Below are 24,620 nucleotides of genomic sequence, written 5' to 3' on the forward strand. Positions count from 1 at the left end.
TTGTGTTTGTGTGAAATCACTGCACACAAAGAGCAAGAAATATAATATGTGACTGGCACACAAAATAAAATAGGACGTCTAAATCTCAAAAATAAACACAATCTCTTGCATGTGTTGTTTTTTGTGGAAAGAAAGAAAGAAAGAAAGAAAGAAAGAAAGAAAGGTGCACAATGAACAGAAAAAGTGGTGTTCCGTTCTTATTTGCGTGTCTTTTCTTGTCTGGACTCAGTCTAGACGCTTCCAGATTTTGTGTGCCAAATAAGCCAAAGAGGAATGCGCGTTTGTTTCTATTTTTCCAAACGACGAATGGAAATAAATAAACAAAACGCAATGTGGCCGTGTTAATTTCACGCGCGATTAAGAGTGGGGGATAGAGCAGGCAGTGAGAACGCAGATGAGACGAAAGTAGGCCGACGTCAACTTGCACAGCTTCTGTTTTTATTCTGTAAACAAGGCGGGCTGAAGTAACCCGGTGCAACATTTGCGCCTTAATTCCGCCGCACTGAGGCTAATCAAAGCGCCACGCTGGCTCATTTAGGATGTGAGGGGCGGATGGAGGTGATGGGATGCGAGTCAGACAGGTGAGCGGGATGACGACGGCTGAAATCTACACAAAGACGGCCACCACAACAAAAGCAGCCGCCGGGCGCCGCGGCTCGCTACCTTTCAGACAGCTTCTCCGTGATTTTCAGCTTTTTCATCTTCCGTAGCCTGTTCGCGTCCACATAACGTTTCTTCATCTTATGGCTTCTGCTCCCCGCGTGCTGACGTTGGACACACTGCAGCAGAGGCGACAGCGACGGGGGATAAACGACAGAGCCGAGAGGAAAGACAAAACAGCCCGGCTCCCTCTTTGTGGATGAGGATGCTCACTTCAACCTGTGATGATGTCTGCGAGCAAATGTAGAGGACCGACACTTCTGCGCATGCTCAGTGGAGGTTGTACCTACAAACGTTTATCGCAGAAGGGGAGCAAATCAACACACTGTACACATGTGTTCTGTTAATTATGACACACACTGCACAAAAATACTAACCGGGCTCATTATAAGTTCGATAATAAAGGTGATTATCATTCAACTCTCAGTTTTTTAGTCTCTTTCAGTTCCTTGATTTGGCTTTAAACTGCATAACTTTACTGTTTCAATCCAAAGCGTGTCAAACATCAGGTCCGGGGACCCGGCAAAGACTCCTGTGCAGCCCACTGGACAGTTTGGGAAAATGTGATGGAGGGACTTCTAACTGTATTATAGCTTTCAGGAACTCCCCCTGCAGTAATTAAGTGAGAGATAAACACCGTCTACTATAGAAATTGCTTTTTTGTTTAGTTTGTTTAGTTTAGTTTTTGTTGTTTTTTTTATTTTGGGGGGGGGGGGGGGGGGGGGAACGGGACCTTATTGAAATAAAAGCACGAGATTTTCTGCCAATTAACAAAAACTTCCGTTTTTTAATTAGCTACAGGACAGGCTGGGCAATAAGCTATTACAACTTTTTTTGTAATTGTATACAGTATCTTACAATGAAAGCTCCAAAAGTTGTGCTGGAAGATGATTTTCATTTACTACAGCAGCATGTCTTTGTCATGTAGAAAATACGGTTGAGACTGCATTACCTTTTTATATTAAAATATCTGAAGGATTAAATGTGGAGTCTACACTGATTTTTGCTGTTTTCACTGGTCTGGTCTACTTAATATAAAACTGATGTTAAATGAGTTGACAGGTGAGACGTTAATTTGTTATAGCAACATTAAGTTAAACGCAAGTAACTTAAATGTCTGTGAAGGTTCTCACAGAGCTCATTGTGAAACCTGGACCCACCCTATCGTGTGATTTCCTGAGGTCAGATGGCCCAGGGTGTGAGTGGGCGTTAAGGCGTCTGGGAAGGGATCTCAAAACTGGATTATAGATGGCAGACAGATACAAACACACCCTATCACACGATAGGGTGTGTTTGTATCTGTCTGCCTGTCTGATCCTCTACCTAATCACATTAGGTAGAGGATCATCAAGGGGTCCTTTGTCCCTCTTTGGGGGGATACTCCCACTGGGTTTAAATCTGGGACTCTCCACCATTTGACCTTTAAAACTGAAGAAGCTTCTCGGATGAGAGGTGAAACATCTTCAAGCAACTTAAAGAAGTCCAGACGCTTTTCTTTCAAAACTCCTTAGACTAAGTAACTTAAATACACTCCTCGACTGATCTGAAAACGTGAACATCAAGTCAGTTAAACTTCAGGAAATCACTCAGTCTAGTAAGGAAATATAAAACAATGTGAATTTGTTTCACCTGCGTGGATGTGAATGAAAGTGACAACAAGTGCACTGTAGAGGCAAACCGTGAAATGGACACAGTGGACCTGCATGTTTATTACACACTTTGCCATGCTATCCGGTTGACCTGGTGCTAGGAATGGTCAGCAATCTGTCAGCAGGGAAATGGAGTAAAGTGACTGCTAAACCATTTCTGCTTTGGGAAGTTTTCTTTCTTGTTGCCTCTGTGAGAAAGAAATACTTTAACTTCATTTAAATGTAATGTTTGGAGATTTTGTAATTAAAAAAAAAACAATACACAAACAAAACAGGGAGATGCAAATAAATGACACAGAAACCATTTAAACAGTAGAAAATCTGACCATGTAGAGCATGTTTTGTAGTGAATGGTCTTTACAGCTAGTTTTTATTCATAAGTCTGAATACAGGAACACATTTTGTGCTCCACTGAAATGTTATGAAACAAGTGTTTACACTGCAAGGGAGTAGATTTATTTTTCCTCAACAGAAATAAACCTGTTTTTTCAAGTAAGATAAGATTACTTTTGTGGAAAGAAATGCAGAAAGTAGAGGAAATAAAAGAGAAAGACTCCCCCTAAATGGTTGTGAATTGAATCATGATGACTGGATATACCACAGATGTAATTTGCCATACTTTGACCAACACCCTGTGTTTGATATATCATTAGCTTGCAGTATTGTTATTACAATTTCTTCATATTTTATTGTATGAATTGTGTGTTTTTGCTTCAAAGGAGAAGTTTGCGGATCTGACCAGTTCTCCATAAGCTGACAAGGATATAGAGAGGAGAAATATTATCAATGCTCTTAATCGCATTTGAATTTTGTAATACCATTTATAGTCATGTTAAAAAGGTCTTCACGGGATTTCATGCAGTTCTGTGGAAAACTAAATAGATACCATGATTCAGTATTTTACAGCAGTAAATTGGAGCAATAGTTTCCTGTATGACTTTATCAGTTACATCATTGCAGAGGAATTTTGGCCTTTGATAATGTTGATAATTATGATTTGCTTCATTGACATTTGGAGACATTGATTTATGCATAGCTCTCTTTAGGTCCCACCACAGCATTTGGACTTTGACTAAACCATCACATCACATTGATTGTTTTCTTGTCCAGATGTTCTGTTGTAGATTTGCTGCTGTGATTGAGATCACTGTCCTGTCACATGTCCCCAATTTTTTCAGAGCTCTTTCCAAAGTCAGTAAGGTTTCGATAAAAGTCAAACAATTTGGCGTCTAAGGTTTAAAATTATGGTGAAAGGGTTTTTATTTGTGACTCACAGACGTGAAGTGATTGACTGTTTTGAAAAAGGTGATATGAGTGTCTTTTGCGCGGATGAGATTGCGCTATGAAAAAAGTCTTTTTCAAAGCATCGAAACATATGGAGAAAAATTCTAACACAGAGCTGCATGTTTCAGACTAGACAAACTGCCAAAACCTCTGCTTTTACATGGATGGTCACATTTGTTAAAGTTCAGTTAGAATTCATTTGATTAGCAGCACCTGGCTAATTATCCTTTTATTTCCCGTGGAAGCAGTAAGGATGCACTTAAAGAGGACTTTAATGCAATCTTCTGTTTGATATTCAAAATTACAGCAAAAGGAAACTATGCATAGAAAAAGAAAATAAACACAGGGGTGCAGTGAAAACACACACATGCGATCCACAGACATGGTAAATGGCCTGTATTTGTATAGCGCTTTACTTAGTCCCTAAGGACCCCAAAGAGCTTTACACTACATTCAGTCATCCACCCATTCACACACTGGTGATGGCAGCCACATTGTAGCCACAGCCACCCTGACAGAGGCGAGGCTGCCGGACACTGGCGCTACCGGGCCCTCTGACCACCACCAGTAGGCAACCAGGTGAAGTGTCTTGCCCAAGGACACAACAACCGAGACTGTCGGAGCCGGGGCTTGAACCAGCAACTTTCTGATTACAAGACAAACTGCCAACTCTTGCGCCACGATCGCCCCACATGACCAAGGACTTGTCCCATGTGCGAATCGAAGCAGGTGTGGTTATTCTCTCATTAGTCCTTGAATTTGTCTGTTTGTTTCACTCATGTCTAAGTGGTCCTGCCTGTATAAATCACACATGTGGGGGTCTTGGAGGGTGACAGGTAACCGCGATGATGTACAGCTCTACCCTGCTGTGCGCTCTGGAGTATTCGTGTAATAATTTCAAATATGCGATTGACATGAGTTAATAACGTTTCCTCTGAAAAACCTGCTTATTACAGCTTTAACAGAGCTTGCAATAAGCATAAACAAAAGAGTTTTGCAGACAACAATGTGTTATTTAAACATTAAAGATTAAATGGCCATTCTTCTGCTCTGCTCTCCAAAGAGATGGAACAAGGCTGGGGCCAGTGCTGAGAAATAGGACGATACTTGATCCATTAGTCACAGGCCAGCCAGTAAGTTCCTGTTTCTTTGACTGTTTTAATGTAGTAACTAGGAATCAGTCATTTTTTTAAGTAGTCGAAGGGCACATACAGAAAATCACAGAAGCATGCAAATAGCAGCACATTATAAAATCCTTATAGTTGGACAAATAAAAAAAAAATTAACCTTGTTTCTTGTGACATTTTGTTGGCCTAAGTTTTAGTGTTATTTCATTTAGTCTTTTTTTCTGTACTGTAATCATGTTTCATTTATTTGACCGTTTTCTGAAGGGGCGTGTCGTCGTCATCAATTTCTTAGATTTCACAAGGCAAGACAGCAAATTTCCTTTGGGTTCTTAATGTGAGCACTCATTCATTTTGGGATTTAAAAAGTGTCACCACACTGATTAAACTATCTCACTCCTCCTCTTAGCCAGCGGCTGTGGGGAAAATCTGTACATGTCCAGCTTTCAGAACACCTGGAGCAACGTAATCCAGACTTAGAACGACGAGGTGAAGGACTTCAGCTATGGAGTGGGATCTATCAATGGAGGAGTGATGGGACACTAAACACAGGTTCTTCTCCACCTTCTTCTTTGGGCTGCTACCTTTAGGAATCGCCACAGTAGATCATCTGCCTCCATCTCGTCCTATCAATTCCATCCTCTTCTGTCACACCAACCCTTCTTCCTTCTTCACTACACCCATGAACCTTCTCTGAGGTCTTCCTCTTTTCTTCCTGTCAGGCAGCTCCATCTTCAAAACCCTTTGTCAAGTATATCCTGCATCCTTCCCCTGCACATGTCCAAGTCATCTCAGTCTCACCTCTCTAACTTTATCTCTAAAACCCTGAAACAGACATATCCCCCTGATGCATTGATTTCTAATCATGTCCATCCTGGGGCCCGTTCTTCGTACGTCGCTTACTACATCCAAGATCAAATCATCGCGCTAACCGTGAGCTCGCTAATCCGGTTCCCCGAACACACCTGCTGTTGACGATTACTACAGCTGGACGCAGGAATGTGACATCACTGGGTGTCGTAAAAGGGGCTACGCATCGATAGTAGAAACATTGATCGGCAACCCGCTGATTGGTCGGCGAAAATGTCGAAGGGGCGTGCTCGGTATTTTCCGGCAGCAGAGCAAGAACTCATGAGTGAGGGATTTCAGGAGTTTCAGAGTTTAATTAAAACGCAAGAGAACACTGCAAAGGCTGCAAAAGCAAGGAGAGAGGGCTGGCAGAAAGTTGCTGACAAATCAAACTCGTAGGTAATTTAATAATAATAATAATAATGGATTGGATTTATATAGCGCTTTCCAAGGCACCCAAAGCGCTTTACGATACCACTATTCATTCACTCCCACATTCACACACTGGTGGAGGCAGCTACGGTTGTAGCCAGGCTGCCATATCGCGCCATCGGCCCCTCTGGCCAACACCAGTAGGCGGTAGGGTAGATCTATCATATGACACTATATTGTCCAATATCATATGGCATTATATTATATTATAATATGTTATATTATATCCCCTTTCACATTAGAGCCACAACAGGACCCACAAGAAAATGGGAACAAGTAAAAGTGGAATACAGGAGTATTCTACAGAATGGTAATATTTATCTCTTAGATTGCTTTGCGTCTCTTGGCAAGGTAATACTGGCCTGTAATACTCTGTTAGTTTGTTCATAACAGCAACCAAGAAAAGGGCAGAGGAAAAAAAGACAGGTGGTGGTCCTGCACCCCCTCGTCAACAAGTTGGTTAAGTAAATAATACCCTCACGGGAATATCGATATCTCTCAATGAGCACACTGTCGCGCTGAGCTAAAGGATCCTGTCTGTCCCGCAATATACGCTGAATTCTGAGGACTCTCCTTATCAATCTTGCACCTTCTGCAATGGGTTGGTCGCGTATACGGACAGGACATGGCTGCGACAGGCTTCCCAAATCCACCTTCACGTTTATAGCCGTGGTCTCTCATCTTGATTACACGAAGTAATTTACAATTACTACTCTGAAATATGAATTACATCTGTAATAATCACATACATGTAATAGAATGTTAATAGTACATTTCCCTTTTTTAGGAAATGACCTGTATGTATCTGTGTGACATCAATAAAAGGATCAAGTGCTGCATTATCTTTAGTTACATTGATAATATTGATTTATGGTGAAACAGTGGTGGAATATCGCTGTTGCTTTCGTATAAATGAAGCGGACATACCTGCGTGGCCGCGATCTAATCCTGTTTACATAAAGTAAACCTGCTCCCGAGCAGGTTTACGCTTACGGCTCTGTTGCTATGACAGCAAGTCCCGGATGAGCTTCGGGGAACCGACTGATCCAGGATCACGCGAAATCGTCAACAATCTAATCCGGCTAACCTACTTAGCGAGGTACGAAGAACGGGCCCCAGGTCACTCCAAATGAAAATCTTAACACCTCCTGTCTTTTTGTCCAAGCCACCATCACTAAACCATACATCGTATCAGGTCTCACTACCAACTTGTAAAATTTCTTTTTTAGTCTTGCTACTATCCTCCACAGGTACTGTTTTATATAAATATAGAGACATATAGTATATATAGTATAACTCAGGCACCCTTACTTGAGGTAATGCCACTGGATATATGTGTCCTTCCACAGGTGGTTTGGCACAAGTCCAATCAGATCAGCTGTGCTATGGCCTGCTGTCCCAACTCCAAATACAAGTACTTCTATGTCTGCCAATGCTGCCCACCATGAGTATAAAGCTTCCTGTAGTGATGATGTTTCTTAAAATTTTATTCACTTCAAATGATTGTTGAAGAGTAATTTGCAGTAAATGGATCCAAATGCTTTGGAGCATCATGCAATACAAAATGAATTTGGAAGCAAAAGTAAAATATAATTTCCTTTATTTTACCCTGAATGCATTCATTTTCTCTTTCGTTATTATCTTTGTATTGTGAAACCTGTTCAGCTACTCTACTGAGTGCTTTCTTATACACACAATAATGAAATTATCATTAGAAGCAAAGGTGATGGGTGAAATGCGAGCAACTTGCATCTACTTCAAACACGGCTTGAGGAAAATAGTGACAACTTTGGGCTGATATCAAGTGTTTGCTGTAATGTTTAGTATTTGATGGTCTGACCTACAAGGTCCCTAGAAGAAGGGACCTTCCTGCGGTGACTGCCCCAACGGCTGTAAAAACAAACTATGCAGTAAGTAGCATCCAATCAGAATATAATTTGTACAATTTATTCATGATCACAGATTAGCTCTACTTTGAGCAGTTGCTAAACAATGACAAAATAAATATTCTTAAATGGTGAGGAAGGTTACAAAATATATTATATGGTTTATGCTACTGTTTAATGCTTCTGTATCAGTCTGATGAGTACATTGACTGTTGCGAAGTGAAGCAACAGTGGCGCTACAATCACCCAACTGTGACTTTGTGGTTTCCCGCTTCTTGCGAGTGCACCAATTAGATCATCTAAATGCCAAATATCTGCTGATTGGTCAGCTTCAATAAAGATATGCTTATTAAAAACTTGCATTTGTGTTGTGTCTCTTAGCTTGGTCACCTAAAATTGCTACATACAAAAAAGTCAACTTGTTATGCTTTTATAGAGTAAATTGTCTATTTGATGTGTTCAGTAATTAGCAGAGATTGAAGAGGAAATTTACTTTGGTCTATGCTCCTACTTTTCTGCATCTGAGGCTGAGAGTGCTTCTCCTCAGGGGTCAACCCCACATGTCCCAGCTACACAGCGGGTTCCTGGTTCACATAAGGTTGTGTCTGTGTGAGGCAGGCTCATGCAGTCTACCGATGAGGAGCACAGATAGAGCTACAGACTCATATGGTTGGAATTCATCCCAACTGGATCCTTTAGTTTCCACTTTTCACTAAGTGGCGGGTGTTTTCGTTTCAGCCCATCAAACTTTCCATTCCAACTTAAACATTAGATTTCCTATTGCCCGCATTGTCGCACGGACTGCCATTGTGTGAAAATTAGTTCCCTTTCCATACGATAACAAACTTGTTTTATTGAAAATAAACACTTGGACCACATTTCTGTAACCTTGAGCGCATGCCAAAAAAAGCCTCTATGCTCATCCCCAACCTTATAAACAGTACATTGCACAATGATTGAAACTAGCACCACTGAATGAATAATGGGCCTGAAGGTCAGTTCATTGATCATTAATAATGATCAATGAACTGCAGGGCTGGGGAAACCTGCAGTCAGCTAAGACTGAAGAAGTCACTTGGATGAGTGACGAAACACTTCTCCCACTGAAAATGTCACGTCCAGATGAACAAAATCAACCTTTTGGGAACGATTTGAACTATGGTTTAACATCTCCACTTGTATCCTCCAGCCGCCCTACTGCTACTGAAAAAACACCAGTTACTCACCTGCTTGCCCTGCCTCTCCACTGTTACTCTACATTAGACCAACATTTTTGCAGAGCTCTTTTCAAAGTCACTAAGGTTTTGATAGAAATCAATTTGATGTCTAAGTCTTAAAAAGTAGGTGAAAGAGTTTCCATTTGTGAATCACAGAGCTGAAGTGATTGACTGATTTGGCATATTTTGAAAACGGTGATCTGAGCATCTTTTGCACAGGTGAGTTTGCGTTATGAGAACAGCCTTTACTGTTTCGAGAACTGCATTGAGAGTGGTGAGAATGATGTTCCTTGTCATGGTCCTGGGTCATGGGACACAGTGTTTTGAGTTTCACTGTATTTTATTATTCATTCAAGTTCTAGTTTCATTTTAGCTTATTTAGTTAATATTTATTATGCCTAGGTTGCTGTTATTGTTCGTTGTTTAGTAGATTCCCCTTGTGTCTTCACCCTTGTGTTTTGGTCTCCCTTGCCCTTTATGTTGTCATGTCTGCATCTCGTCATGTTTACTGTTTATTTTGAAAGTCTTGCTTCCATGTTCATTGTGTTTTGGCTCACTTCCCCTGTGGCGTCATAATGTTCATTCTAGTCAGCTGTTTCCTCATATGTCTCCACTTCCCCTGATCACCTCATGTGTGTATTTAAGTCTTTTGTCTCTTACTGTTCATTGTCAGGTTGTCTGCCTATATTTCCCCATGTTAGTCATAGTCAAAGTCATAGTCAAAGTTATAGTCTTGTCTTACTTGTCGGGTTTAGTTTTTCTTTATTCATGAGGTTCATGTTTGTGTAGTCCTCCTCTTGATTTTGGTTTTGATTCTTGTCACAGCCCAAATAAAGGTTCGCTTCTTGTTTAACTTCAGTTCAGTTCTCCCGTGTCTGCTTTTTGGGTCCGTACCTTAAACTCAGCGGTTGCCCAGCCGTGACAGTTCCTGATTGGAGAAAAACAATAGAGAAAAAATATAAACTGACAAAACCTCTGCTTTTATATGGTTGGTCACGTTTGTTAAAGTTGACTTAGACTGTATTTGATTAGCAGCACCTAGCTAATTATCCTCTTACTTCTAGTGGAAGCAGTAAGTATGCACTTAATGAGGAGTTTAATATGATCTTCGATACCCATCATCCAGATGGATGGCAAAACAACTAGTAGCTCAGTGTTCCAACATTTGGTAGAAGTAACTGTTTTCATAGCTTGAGATCAATGAGGTACCACACAAATGTTACCGCAAGGGGGAGTCAGGACGACAGGTCATGGGCAGATATGATCACCCCCACCCAACATTGGGTAACACGGCCCAAGTACGATGGAAGAAACAACATTAAGTGGGAGAGTAACTAACCTAAAAGATAGGATCATGGCGAAGGTTTCAATCTGGACCCTCCGCAACCGGCTACCAATATTACGTGAAGTACCCTCTGAAGGTCTACTAGAAGATGTGAATACAGCACTAAGGACAAACCCTACTGCACAGAAACTAGTCAGCTGATCTACACCACAGTAACAGTGATCCGTGAGATGCTTGGCTACAAGATGAACAGCCACAAGGAGCAGTACCCTCCATGGAGAAGGAGACTAGAGGCCAAGATCAAGGTAGCACAGAGGGAAGTTAACCAACTATCACAGTTGCAGAAAGGTGCAATGAAGAAGGTGCCTTGGTACCCGAGGCCTTGGAAACTGCCAAACAAAGACTCACACCCAGGCACTTGAAGAGGTATACCAGAGAGATAGAGCCCAGAAGAACAAACCAGCTCTACCCCACAGAACCATCTAAGGTGTACTCCCAGTAGCAGGAGAACAATATGAGAACAGCCTCACCAATGTTGGAGATGGAGCAAAACTGAAATAGCATATAGGAGAAGGACACAATCCATAATCGCGATGCTCAGTGGCTAGTGGATGTAAGAGCAGAACACAGGAATCTCCCTAACAGGGTCCAGTAACCATCACATTGACAAACATCCCAGGAAAGGTCTCCGGTATGAAGAGTTGGACAGCACCAGGTCCCGCCATGATTCATGCCTACTGGTTGAAGAAGCTGACTGCACTCCTTGAGTGTATGGCAGAATGGCTAACTGAAGGTTGGACTGTCCAGATCCCTAAGGATCCCCAGAAGAGACCCTCACCATCTAACGACTGGCCAATAACCTGCCTCAGTACCACATGGAAGCTCCTGCAACATGTAGAAGATGGTAAAACAGGCAAATGCTGAGAAATGGGCCAATACCTGCTCCATGAGTCACAGTCCTGCCAGTAACGGAACGATCAGCAGTAAGTTCCTGTTTCTTTGACTGCTTTAATCCAGTAACCACAAGGAATGAGTCATTTTGAATCAGTAGTACAACCATGCATGGAAAAAACACAGAAGCATGCAAATAGCAGCACATAATGAATCCTTACATGTTGGACAGAAAAAAAAAAATCCTTATTTCTCGTTTTGTTGGTCTAGGTTTAACTGGTATTTTATGTTTGTCTTTTTTCTGTACCGATGTAATCATGTTTCCTTTATTGTTTTATGAAGGGGCCCTTCGTCGTCATCACTTTCCTAGATTTCACGAGGCAAGACAGCAAATTTCCTTCGAGTTCTTAATGTGAGCACTCACACTTGACTTCACGAAGACGATGAAGATGAATTTTCTTTGATGAGTGATCTCGAACTGAGCATTCATTTGTTTTGGGATTTAAAAAGTGTCACCACACTGATTAAACTATCGTACAGGTCCAGCTTTCAGAACACCTGGAGCAACGTAATCCAGACTTAGAACGACGAGGTGAAGGACTTCAGCTATGGAGTGGGATCTATCAATGGAGGAGTGGTGGGACACTAAACACAGGTTCTTCTCCACCTTCTTCTCTGGGCTGCTCCCTTTAGGAGTCGCCACAGTAGATCATCTGCCTCCATCTCGTCCTATCAATTCCATCCTCTTCTGTCACACCAACCCTTCTTCCTTCTTCACTACACCCATGAACCTTCTCTGAGGTCTTCCTCTTTTCCTCCTGTCAGGCAGCTCCATCTTCAAAACCCTTTGTCCAGTATACCTTGTATCCTTCCCCTGCACATGTCCAACTTTATCTCTAAACCCCTTGTTTTTTTGGATAAAAAAATATTTTTATGCTTTTGTTTTATGCTTCTTTATCACAGTAACTGTCCCAAACTGAAGCAACAGTGGAGCTCCAACTACCCAACTGTGACTTTGTGGTTTCCCACTTCTTGCAAGTGCGCCAATCAGATTATCTAAATCCCACAAACGTGCTGACTGGTCAGCTTCAACAAACATATGCTTATTAAAAACATGCATTCGTGTTGTGTCTTCCCAGCTTTGTTCCCTTAAACCGCCATATGAAAAATGTAAAATTTTTATGCTCTAGGAGAGTAAATTGTTTGCTTGATGTGTAATTAGCAGAGATTAAAGAAGAAACTTACTTTGGTGGTCAACTCTGAGGACAAGCACTGCTGTTAGCCCAAGGGCCGTTAGCATTTAACTTTATAGCAGGGTTAAACTTGCAGAGAGTAAGAGGAGCAGACCCAATAGGGTGCATTTCTTAAGAGTGATCACAAAAAGAATTCAATAAGAAAAATTCATAGTTTGACCAGTACTAGTATTTCTAATTAGCCTTCTATATTTAAAAAAAAAAAAACTTGTTTAAAATAATAACTGGCTGAATAAACCATAAATTACGATATCAAATAAGTTTTTATAAAACCTCCGCTAACACACTCACAATGAGTTAATGATTAAATATATAAATAAATGTGCATTTAAACACTTTGCTAATCACTTTCTTTATAAATAATGAACATGAACACATTATTTATGAGCTCATTAATGAAAAAGAAACATGTATTTCCCTCGCCACATATTATGTACTAAGGATGAGTAATGCTTTACCAATGATGGATTAAGCATTTACTAATGCCTTATTATTGCTTAATGTCATTGTTGTGACGTGTTACTGGTTCACACATGTCTGAGTGGTACTGGCTCTATAAATGAGACCTGCGGGCTCTTGCAGTCATTGACAGTCTTAGATTAAACAATGACGTTTTACACTTTTCTTCTGCTGTGCGCTCTGGGCCTCACTGCAGTCCTTCAGGTGCCTGGCACCTTGGGGGTAAGTAAAGTCATATATCCTCTTTAAAGTTGTTTTCATTTGGTTATTTCTTCGTTTTTGAGCAATAATTTTTTTACCATTATTTTTTCTCTCATCTCTGAAAATCACATCTGAAGCAGGGTGAGTGTGGCAGTTATTCATACATAAATCTTGACTGATATGAACTATATTTAATCTCTCATTCAAGGTGTTAATTTGCTTTTAATGCTTTCATTTAGTGACCACTACGACTGAGAAGAATGAGATTGTGAACAAGCACAATACTCTGAGGGGGAATGTTCAGCCTACTGCGAGCAACATGTTGAAGATGGTAAAACTCAGAAGTTATAATGTTAATGCTTTGCACAACTAACATTATACTGTTGTGTCATGTTCAGCTTAATAATGAAAGCACACAGCACTTTTTTGTGTACACATTTGTTTTTATCTACATGTTCTGATTTAACGGGCCGTCTTGTCCTCTGCTCCCTGCAGAACTGGAACAATGAGTCTGAAGCCACTGCTCAGAGATGGGCTAACACCTGCTCCATGAAGCATAGTCCTGCCAGCGACAGAGTGATCAGCAGTAAGTTCCTCATTACTCCTCGCGCCTTACAAAAAAACACCACAAAAGCACAGAAAAAAAAGCACTTTTGTGTTTGTTTTTTACATGTTTAACTGTTTTGTTTTTTTACTTTTAAGTTTATAAAGTGATGTGGAAGTACATTTTAGATATATTTATGGCAGCGCGGTTTAATTAACTCAGTTGTATTTGTGTTTGCTTTTGTCCCGAAGGTAAGAAATGTCAGATTGAGAGTGGCACGGCAGTGCAATACGGAAAAACAGGGAAAGATGCATATAACAGCACATTATGAATCACTATCTTAACAGTTTGGTTTGTTAACATTTTGTAATTCTTTTCTGTTTGTTTCTCTAAGTTTTAGAAAGTGTTATTTTTCTGAACTGCCATCATCATCTTTCATTTATTGGGCAATATTTTGCAAAGATGCTTTTCTCAAGTCCTTTGATTTCACAAGATGATGATGATGATGATGATGATGAATTTTCTTTGATGAGTGATCTCGAACTGAGCATTCATTTGTTTTGGGATTTAAAAAGTCTCACCAACCTGATTAAACTATCTCACTCCTCCTCTTAGCCAGCGGCTGTGGGGAAAATCTGTACATGTCCAGCTTTCAGAACACCTGGAGCAACGCAATCCAGTCCTGGTATGACGAGGTGAAGGACTTCAGCTATGGCGTGGGATCTATCAATGGAGGAGTGGTGGGACACTACACACAGGTACAGTGATACATATACATGCACTTAACTAAAAGTGATTCTTAAGCCCAAACCCTGGCTTTAAAAACATTTGTATTTTGTCTCTCTGTGCAGGTTGTTTGGTACAGGTCTAATCAGATCGGCTGTGCTATGGCCTACTGTCCCAACTCTGCTTACAAGTACTTCTACGTCTGCCATTACTGCCCACCGTACGTATATAGCATCTTACCATAATGATGTGTTGTATAAAATGGCATATTTTAATCTTTTGAACGTCCTCTTTTGTCTGCAACCTGTATCAGTATTATTTGTACATTTTAGACCCTCATAAGCTAAGTCATTAGTGATTCTAATATACAATGATGAAATGATCACTAGGAGCAGTGATTGAATTGCAATTCCTTCAAGAAGAATATGTGGATTTTGTCATTCATTTAATGCACAGAAATTTGCATATAATTTGTCATTAAATTGTATTTCAGAGTTGCTTTGAGTTCTCATAGGATAACTGTGACATGTTTGGGATGACATCCAGCGTTAGTGTTTGCTGTGATTTTTAATATTTGATGGTCTGACCTACAATTACAGTGGAAACTACCAGTTAACCCAACCCTACAAGAAAGGACCCTCCTGCGGTGACTGTCCCAACGCCTGTGAAAACAACCTGTGCAGTAAGTAGAAATATCCTATAGGAATATAATAGTTGTAAACAAGGTGAGATATACATGTTTCTGTTTTGCAGACCTTTAGGGACATTTCAATGTAAGCCTTTGATAAAGTAATATATTGTGTAAAGATGAAGTTACATTGGTTCTGTGTGCACCACATACAATAAAGTTGCACGCAACAACAGTCAGCTTAAGGCACTTTATATTGTAGGTTAAAGACACTACAATAATACAGTGGGGATTATATGCATAAATTTTGTTACAGCACTTTCAGAATGGCATCCACTTTAATTAAATGTATTAACCAATGTTATCAATAAATGATCAGACAGAAGAGGGTTTTCAGGGATTAGTGTTAAATGTTCAGCTCTTATGCTTTTTATGTGAGAACAAGATCCAGAGTGTGATTAAAGTAATCTTTTACATTCTGAGAAAAGCAAATTGAGTCTAATATTGGAGTGAATGTAGTGTTGGAGCTGTCATTTTCGGGTATCTAAATGGATGTTAAAATCATCCACAACAATTATTTTATCTGAACTAAGCACCAAATTTAATGGATCATCTTATAGCTAAATTTATTTTAGCTGATAAACAAAGCTAACCTAAAACTGTTGTCTCCTCACCAACTTAATGCTTATTATGTTCTTTATGCTTTTCTCTCTCTCGCAGCCAACCCCTGTCCCTTCTCTGATAAGTACAGTAACTGTCCCCAGCTGAAGCAGCAGTGGGGCTGCAACAACCCAACTGTTGCCTCTTGGTGCCCCGCCTCCTGTAAATGCACCAATCAGATTATCTAAATGCCCCATGTCCAAATGTGTACTGATTGGTCAGCTTCAATAAAGATATGCATAACAAAAACCTGCGTTTGTGATGTGCATTCAGAATCAGAAATCAGAAAGGGTTTTATTGCCAAATGTTGAGCAGGTTTACAACATTAGGAAATTGCTGCGGTGCTTCAGTGCAAACATACTGTCATAAATTCCAGTTCTTCTTACCTATCTAACCACCATATGCTGTTAGTGAGTAAATGGTCTGTTTGACTGGGTCAGTAATTAGCAGAGATTAAAAAGGAAATTTACTTTGGCACACTATTTCTGAGGAAAAACACTGCCGGCAGGAGCAGATGCCCTTTGACTTTACGTGAGGTGTAAACTCACAGAGAGGAAGAGGAGCAGGGTGGATTTGGCAGAGGTTAGGAGGAAATACAAAAAAAAACCAACACAAACTTGAGCCAAGAAACATCCACAGTTTGAGACCGCATCTGATAGCAGTGATTAATTATGATATACACCACAAGTAGAATTTTAGATTTTTTTCTTTTATATTTAAGTGCCTTGATTTAAGTGGTTAGATTATAATTAGATTATTTTGTATTTATCAAATACAAAATAATGGGCCATTTGTCGCAGGATCTTTCAAGTATTTTTGACTTTCAAGTTTTGTTTTTGTGGTTTTAATTATTCTTTTTGATTCTTGAGTGTTCTTCTGAGTTCCTGGTTGCATTAGAGGTTATTGTTCCTTCCTCTTGTCCCAGTACTTCTGTATTAGGGTCATCCATGTGTCTGTTTCTCCCTGTTTAGTTATCTCTTCTCACGTCCCACTTTATTGTGATAGTTAGTCGTCCCTTGAGTCTTGCTCTTGGTCTTACTTCCCTTTTCTCATCCGCCATGATTTAGTTCAGCTGTGTCTTGCTTTCCCCTTTTGTCTCCACCTCCCTGCTTGCTCTTCTGTGTGGGTACAGATAAATAGTGCTGTCCTCCCATTAGTCGTTTGTCAGAGCTTTTGTTTGCATGCACTCAGTGTTTCCTGATTTCGTGTGGTCCTTTAACTTTGTACATAGTTTACTTTTTCCTTTCAAACTTTGTTTCACATTTCTCCCTTGCCCTTTATGTTATTTTCTCTGGACATTTTTTTAACAGCCAAAATAAACTCGTCACTTTTTGTTACAGCTCGCCTTTTTCCCCTTTTTCGCATTTTGGGTCTAAAACTCCATTACTGACAGACTGTGACAGTATTGTGCATTTACATATGACTTTAAAAGTTTTAAAGGTCGCCCAACTGATATAATCAATAAAATAGTACGCTAATGATGTAATAGCTCATACAGCTTACAATCTATCACACATTTTTCTTTGAGGAGTACAGAAAAAGGTCTCATTCACCACCAAATTAAAGTGTTTAAATTCAGGAGCATGGATAAAGACTGAGTACTAACCACAGCCATGTCAATTATCTTACTGGTATTAGCATAATGGCAAAAGGAAGACCTCATCCATATCATCCCAAAAGTACCACTTTGTCCATGATCAAGACCAGCAAAATAATAATCATCACCATCTAGCAGGTGGTAGGGCTGGAGTCTTTGTAAGAATTAAAGAGAGAGAATGATGTGAGAGCGGGCCGGGTTTCTTTCAATTCTAAGTTTCCATTTTAGCACATAACAAAAGATGCTGTCGGCCACTAAGCATCTTTAGAACCAAAACCTTCATGATATGCCACCAAAGCATTTCTTGATGTTATCCGATTGACACCGAGCATTATTTTATTGGCTTGTAGCTTCCATCTAGAATTATCATTGAAAAGAAGAGACTCGTCAAAAATATATCAACAGGGTGGGAATAGCAGATATAGGATTGTGAATGTTGAAAAGCATCCTTCAGGTTTTTCACTCATAAATACAGAATGTTATGCTGATCATGTTGGTGAACCGGATTTCTGGCCTGTCATTGCCAATCAAGACCCAGTGCCATGGTACTAGCTTTTGACCAGACCTAACCTAGCTTAAGACATAATTATGCTGTAATCCAACTTACGTATAGATGGCAGAAAGGAGCACACAAACACTCATTTTCTAAACATAATAATCCAAACTGGCATATTCAGGAGTAGCGCAAAACAACAGATATGACCTTGACCTCAAGCATAGTTTATTTAAAGACCATTTGGGTGATCATTGTGTGCAAGTTTTAATAAAAGTTGACCACTACTCTGGGAGAAGTGGGGATTCCTGTGAATTGTGGATGGATGGACAACAGATGACATCCTTCAGGCAAATGAGCTAAAATGTATTTTGAAAAAAGTGCTACTTTGGCTCTGATGCGTCTCTGTGTTTGTTGTGGCTGATCTAGTCTAAAGCAACAGAAGTCTATCTGGCTCTGAATTATGAAAGCATACACATGTTCATCATTAGCAAGATATAGGTATAGCTTAGTTTTAAATGACAACTTCCCCGCTGTATTGGCCCTGAAAATAGCATCACATCCAGAGAAGGCGGGATTAAATTGTCAATACAGACTTATCCCTCCATGACCAGTTGGATACCATCATTTTCTTTCAGATTGCATGCTTTTACTTTAACTGCTCATTTGAAAAAGAAATGCTCTTACTTTCCCACATGCAAGGCTGAGAGAGAGTGCTTCTCCTCAGGGGTCAACTCCACATGTCCCAGCTACACAGCAGGTTCCTGGTTCACATAAGGTTGTGTCTGTGTGAGGCAGGCTCATGCAGTCTACCAATGAGGAGCACAGATAGATCTACAGGCTCGTCTGGTTGGAATTCATCCCAACTGGATCCTTTTTTTCTTGCCTTGAGTTTCCACTTTTCACTAAGTGGCGGGTGTGTTTATTCCAGCTCATAAAATAGTCCAATCCAACTTACACATTAGATTTCCTATTGCTGCCTTGTCGCACGGACTGCCATTGTTTGGAAATTAGTTCCCTTTCCATGCAATAACAAACTTCTTTCATTGAAAATAAACAATTGGACTGCACTTTTATAACACTGAGCGTAAGCCAAAAAGTCCTCTCTGCTCACATCACAGCATATGGGATTCAAACCAAAAGCTGTAAGACAGATGAGTGAACTACCTGAAGTGAGCAAACGGGGGAGCTGCAAGGAGTTTCTATTCCCCCAGCAGAGGGGTGATAAGGGGATGAGTTTTTCCTCTGCCAGCGGGTGCAACGATAGCAGAGGTCTTCTGGTTTGGTCGGACTCGATAAGCCCTGTCTTGCCATCCTGTGGGGCTTATCAGCTGCAGCAGCGAGTCTCAACAGTTAGTCCCACAGCCAGAAAATGTTTACAGCTTTGGCGTCGGTTTGTCTTCCTGAAATGCAGATTGTGTAAAACAGAAATAATTACATGTTTGTTAAAGCATGTTTGTTGTTGAGTTTATTCATATCTATAATTAGCCATGGTGGATTTTGCTGCATAAGATAAATTCATTCTCTATAGTCATTTTATCTAAACTTGCATGGGCTGAGTTAAAATCAGACAGCTTATGTTAACACAGCTAAAATAGCTTGCTACATCTGCTCCAACAGACAGCTTTGCTGCATGTGTAGCAAACAAGAAAGGTTACATTTCCCTTGTTATTTCTTTTAATAAACCAGTGATGGGAGGGGAATAAGTTGACGGAAGCACAGAAGAGACATTTTAATAGGCAGGAAGTCACATACATCAGTCTGTCCAGAGACTGTCCAGCCCTTATCTCGCCACATCAAATACAGTCCCTTTGGATTAGAAACAGGATGCCTAAAAAAGAACCGAGTGCATCTGAACCTGACAAAAGATCTCGAGATTCAGTGCAACAAATTAGTATTGCATTCCTCCAACTTACTTGAAAACTAAGATTAAACAATACACACACAAAAAATTAATACTTTTCCCTCACAGACATGAAGCAATAATATTATTAAAATGAAAATGAAATATTTCAAATTAAAGGTTTATTCATTTCAATACTTAATCAGTGAGGAAAATATGCTTGCTATAAACTGAACGTTTGACCAAATTTAACATTTTTCTCTGTACTTGTGTAGCAAAGTGACTTGGAAAATTTACACAATATGATCATATTCTTTGAGTGCATGCAGAGAGAAAGTAACATCCAAAAGTTAAACGCTTTACTGCGTGTCTGTCATTACTGTCGAAACCATGAAGTGGTTATTGTTCATGTTCGTTATTCATGTTGTTTAAAAAGACAAAAATATATGAAATAAAAGGTTTTTTCCCCAGTATGTTCCTTGAGTTTATCTCAAATTGGGCTGAAAATTAAACATCTCCAGTAAATGAAAAGTTTTCATTTCAAGAATTGGACATTTAAAGTGTACTTTAGTATTATGCATCACTTGTAGCAGTATTAGTAGCATTAAAAATGCAGTTAATGCATTAACTGAACTTCTGGGACAGGCATCTTTGTCTGAGCTGTGATGTCAGGTGCTTGGCTGAAGGAACTCAGTGCAGACATTAATCCAAGTCACTCCTCTTCATTCACGTAGCATCACTATTTTATGTACTTATATTCACATCTCTTACTTGAAGAGCAGCTTTGTGTTGAGAACTATTTTCCCTCCATGACCTTTTCAGCAAAGGCCTCAAACGCACAGCACACCACGCTCAAGTATCACCTGTAGGAAGTGAGCTCCCGCTACACGAACAGTTAGGAAGGCCTCTAATGAAAGCAGAGCACTCGAATTGTGCCACATCCTTCCTTTCACTGAGTGCCATTAGATGCGGAACAACAAAGCTTGCTGGCAAGCTCCTGACCTTGCTCTTAAGCTTTCAACACAGAAAACAAGAGGAGATCTGAAGCAAAGCTCTCTGAGAACAGCTCTCCTCTGTCACATGCCAGATCACTGACAGATCACTTTTATCAATAAATACTTGAAAGAAGGAGCGCTATAGCATGGTAAACACTGTATTTCTAATCTGTATGCAGTAGTGGGTGCTGCACTAACTTCCCTTTATTGTCCTGAAAGGTTCAAAAACTGTTGTTTTATGATGAGTGCAAAAACTGAGCTCCACCCTATTAAATATAACAGGCCTGGTTCATTTGATAAATTAGCAGGCGGGTGGTGTTCGTTCTCACTGATAGCCATACTCACGCCAATGAGTACATTAGATGTACATTAAGCAAACACTTGGAGAAGAGATCCAAACAAGCTGCAGAGGAAAGGGTTAAACATGGGTGTATCCCAAACAGAATACAGGGCAAAACACGCAAAGCTGCAAAAATAAAATCAAGAGCGAGAAAAATACACAACATATCGATGATGTGGTCATAGCATTTTAAATAAAATGTGTTTATAGTTGTAGAATAAAAACGTAGAGCTCTCCAATGAGGCACCTTCATTGAGGCATTATAAAATATCCATTTTGTGTTCATTATTTTAACAGTTTAAATTCATTATTAAGAGCAACACATGTGCCTGCACATCTTTTCAGGGTTTGGTGTGTTTATAATATTTTTAAATCTTCTGTTTTTCTGTTTCATTTTCTTAACATTTCCTTCATCTGGTGCTGATTATGTAAAAAAGGTTAGAGCAGAGTGGGGAATTTGCAGGAAGTAGTAGAACACAATATGCACACGCATGCATACAAATATATAGTACAATGTGGAGTCTAGACACTGATGGTGGTGAAGATGAAACCTGAGGCTTGGATGGAGCTCTGACTGACTGGGGTTAGGTGGAGGTGGGGAGGAAGTGTGTTGCATGACTGAGATTCTGAAAAGGAGAATGATGAGAACACATGGTGATGTGTGTGTGTGTGTGTGTGTGTGTGTGTGTGTGTGTGTGTGTGTGTGTGTGTGTCTCGAGTTCATTTTGAGCTGCAGATGTTAGGTTCTAAGGTAAGTGTATGTGTGACAGACTCAGAGTAAATTGCAGGGTGTGTGTCTGCAGCAGTGAGGCTCACGTATGTATTTGGATCTCTATAATCTATAATCTTGGGCGACCGTGGCTCAGGGGGTTGGGACTCGCATCTGTAACCGGAAGGTCACTGGTTCGATCCCTGGGCTCTCTGTCCTGGCTGTTGTGTCCTTGGGCAAGACGCCTTAACGCCATCTGACCTCAGGAATTCGCATGATAAGGTGGGGCCAGGTTTCACAATGAACACACCCGAAACTCTGGCTGATTGGGACCCACACCCAGTTTCACACCTTGGCTCAGGCGATTAGAGGATCATCAGGGGGTCCTTTTGTCCCTCTGTGGGGGGTTACTCCCACTAGGTTATATCTGGGACTCTCCACCATTTGACCTTAGAACTGAAGAAGCTTCTCGGATGAGAGATGAAACGTCTTCAAGCAACTTAAAGAAGTCCAGACGCTTTTCTTTGCAAGCTCCTTTGACTACGATGACCTGGATGACTGAGAACCTTCACAGACATCTTATTTCTTAGTATGATCATCTGATTCCTCGTGTGAGAGTCTTTGTGGGATTTGTGGACTATAAAAAAAACATAAGACAGAATTGTCAGATCAAAATCAATTTTCTCTTTCAAAGTCACTGAAAAGCCATATGTTCATTTATCACAGTGTACCATGCCAAGAAGTGTTGCAGGACTTCAAAGAAATCTTATTAAATGATGTTATCAGATTTTTGTGCGAGAGTCTGAAAAATTACTCAGCTTAGAAGTGAAAAAAAAACCCCTGTAGTTTTGCTATTTGAAGTACCAATCAAGTGTGACTCCTCCAAGAGCAGCTCAGTCTCCACAGGCTGTAATGTTTAACGTCCAACTTTAGAATGGAAATGCACATGCTCGTGCAAAAACAGTTTTGTTCTCTTATTAACAAGAATTTCCCGAATAAAGTATGCCTTTTCTTATCTTACATTTTTCCTTCATACCAAGTGTTATTTTTCTGTAACTCATTTTGAATTGTTAAGGCTTGCAGATATGTATTATTACAGGCAGGACTGTTTGAAATGAAATGCAGGCGTGGGTCTGCTGGGCTTCACCTCCACTAATTCAAGTGACTGAAATGAACCATTGTGTTTGTGGTAACTGCACCTTTTGGCCTTGTGTTATCCAGTCATACTTTGGACTGCTGAGGTGTTATTTTTTATTAACAAAACATATGAGAAGTCTTTGTTGCAGTTTTGGTGAGGGAAATTCTACTATTTTATTCTAGTGCTAAGTAGTGGTTGCTGAGTGGTGCTAAATAGTAGCACATATTGCTACTATATGGCTATTATTATAAAGCTAAAGTCATGATTTCAACACAGCACTTCACAAAACAGAGGGTGGCTGTCTGTCTTATGGTTCTCACACCCTCTCTGTGGCACTTGTGCCTCACCAAACATTAGTTTCTGCATAACATTACACATTTCCTGAAATATATTCCTGCACGAAATTATAGACAACTGATATTTGAGAACTGTGACAGAACCATTTACCTGTCCTGGTGTGTATCCATAAAGTATAACACCCTGACAAAAACTGCATGAGAGCAACATTTTCTCCAGAGCACCAGTCTCACTGCAGCACTCTGGGTACCCCCCACCCACTCGGCTCTTGGCCTTAATAATAAATAAGCCTCACAGGTCTTTACATCTGCTTATCTCTGCTGCCACAATAATCTGACACAGACATTTGCCGGGCCTGACATTTACACAGAAACCTGGGAGAGCAGTGCTCCTTCTCATCCTGTGAATCTGCTTGGTATTAGCTGGTGTCAGACAGATGCACTGCCGAAATCCATAAGCTTCGCTCAGGAATGGCTTGTTCGTGCATGGGGTTGATCACTCACGGTTCATTATTTCAGTGAGCAGCAGATGCATTCCTAGTACAGCAGTTGTGTGATGTGAGAGTTTGAAAGGTCAAGTCTTCCTGGAAAGACTGGCAACTGTGTCGAGTGTTTCCACTTGTAAATATTCTTTCTCACTGCAGAACGATGGACTTCAAATTGTTCATAAACGGTCTAATAACCCTTTCCAGATCGATGAGCAGCAACAGTTGCTTATTATTGCCGATGTCCTTACTCCTTCGCACAACACTAAAAATCAACACCGCTCACACACAGTTTGGTTCAACTTATGTTAAATTCTGCATTTTATTTAATTTTTAAACATAAAAAGTTAATTCAGGAACTACTACTTCAACAAGCTCCAGGATCTCAGACGAGATTTCAAAATTCCAGGTTGCGTCTACGTTCCAGATTACAATATTGCAGAAGACGATCTGGAGGAAGCTTGGCGATAAACTAGAAAAAGAAGCAAAGACAGACTGAGTGTTGCAGTCGATAAAAAAACATCACGAGCCAGAAGAAATTCCTCATATGTTTCAGATTATATTCTGTGGCTGTATCGTGCTGAAGGAGAAAATATATATGTATTTACTGTGACAGTCTAAATCTCATAGGGAATATAAATGACAAGATGGAGAAAGATTCATAGCAGGTAATTATTTCTATAGTTGCATAATCAGAGCCCTCCTCTCACCGCTGAGTACTCTACACTAAAAACTACTGCCAAGTGTCATCATAAATTTCAAATTTATTGTTCTCTCACAACCAGCTACAGCTTTTAAAACAGCATGTATTTCACCACAGGCATGTGAAGCATTCTCATTGTCCTCTACAGATATATGATGACAATTTAAAGCACAGTTTAGTTATATTACTTAACATGAAAAACATAAAACACTATTCTCTTACTGCAGCAGTGGTACTGGTTGTATGTGGTGTTTCCATGCTCTCTCTGGGCAC

General features: G+C 40.2%; 2 protein-coding genes across 5 annotated transcripts in view; one reads left to right on the forward strand and one right to left on the reverse strand.

Moving 5' to 3' along the window:
* si:dkey-12h9.6 (macoilin-1) overlaps positions 1-18,993 on the reverse strand; it is a 32,313-nt gene extending 13,320 nt beyond the window's left edge. For 2 of the 4 annotated variants that reach the window (XR_191662.5, XM_004568726.5), the window contains exon 1: positions 664-1,310. Coding sequence is in view for 1 of the 4 variants with exons in the window: in XM_004568726.5 (XP_004568783.1) it covers positions 664-740 (77 nt within the window). In the remaining 3 variants the exon portion in view is untranslated. Of the gene's footprint in view, positions 1-663; positions 1,311-9,843; positions 10,030-18,525 lie in introns of those variants that run through there. The other 2 variants (XM_076873960.1, XM_076873961.1) reach the window with 2 other exon arrangements.
* Positions 13,120-15,975, forward strand: LOC101487044 (cysteine-rich venom protein). Its single transcript, XM_076874560.1, has 7 exons — positions 13,120-13,211; positions 13,429-13,521; positions 13,686-13,776; positions 14,350-14,492; positions 14,586-14,680; positions 15,060-15,142; positions 15,809-15,975. The coding sequence occupies exons 1-7, from the start codon at positions 13,137-13,139 to the stop codon at positions 15,934-15,936; spliced, it is 708 nt and encodes a 235-aa protein (XP_076730675.1). The 5' UTR covers positions 13,120-13,136; the 3' UTR covers positions 15,937-15,975.
* Positions 18,994-24,620: the final 5,627 nt, after the last annotated feature.

The sequence above is a fragment of the Maylandia zebra genome, linkage group LG15 (assembly GCF_041146795.1).
Source record: "Maylandia zebra isolate NMK-2024a linkage group LG15, Mzebra_GT3a, whole genome shotgun sequence".
Classification (NCBI taxonomy): domain Eukaryota; kingdom Metazoa; phylum Chordata; class Actinopteri; order Cichliformes; family Cichlidae; genus Maylandia; species Maylandia zebra.

What these genes read in the sequence shown, in the direction of transcription:
- LOC101487044 (XM_076874560.1), top strand. Translation starts at nt 13,137, where the DNA reads ATGACGTTTTACACTTTTCTTCTGCTGTGCGCTCTGGGCCTCACTGCA. An exon ending in TGGTGGGACACTACACACAG is followed by an intron (nt 14,493 to 14,585) that starts GTACAGTGATAC and finishes CTCTCTGTGCAG; the next exon opens with GTTGTTTGGTACAGGTCTAA. An exon ending in CTGTGAAAACAACCTGTGCA is followed by an intron (nt 15,143 to 15,808) that starts GTAAGTAGAAAT and finishes TCTCTCTCGCAG; the next exon opens with CCAACCCCTGTCCCTTCTCT.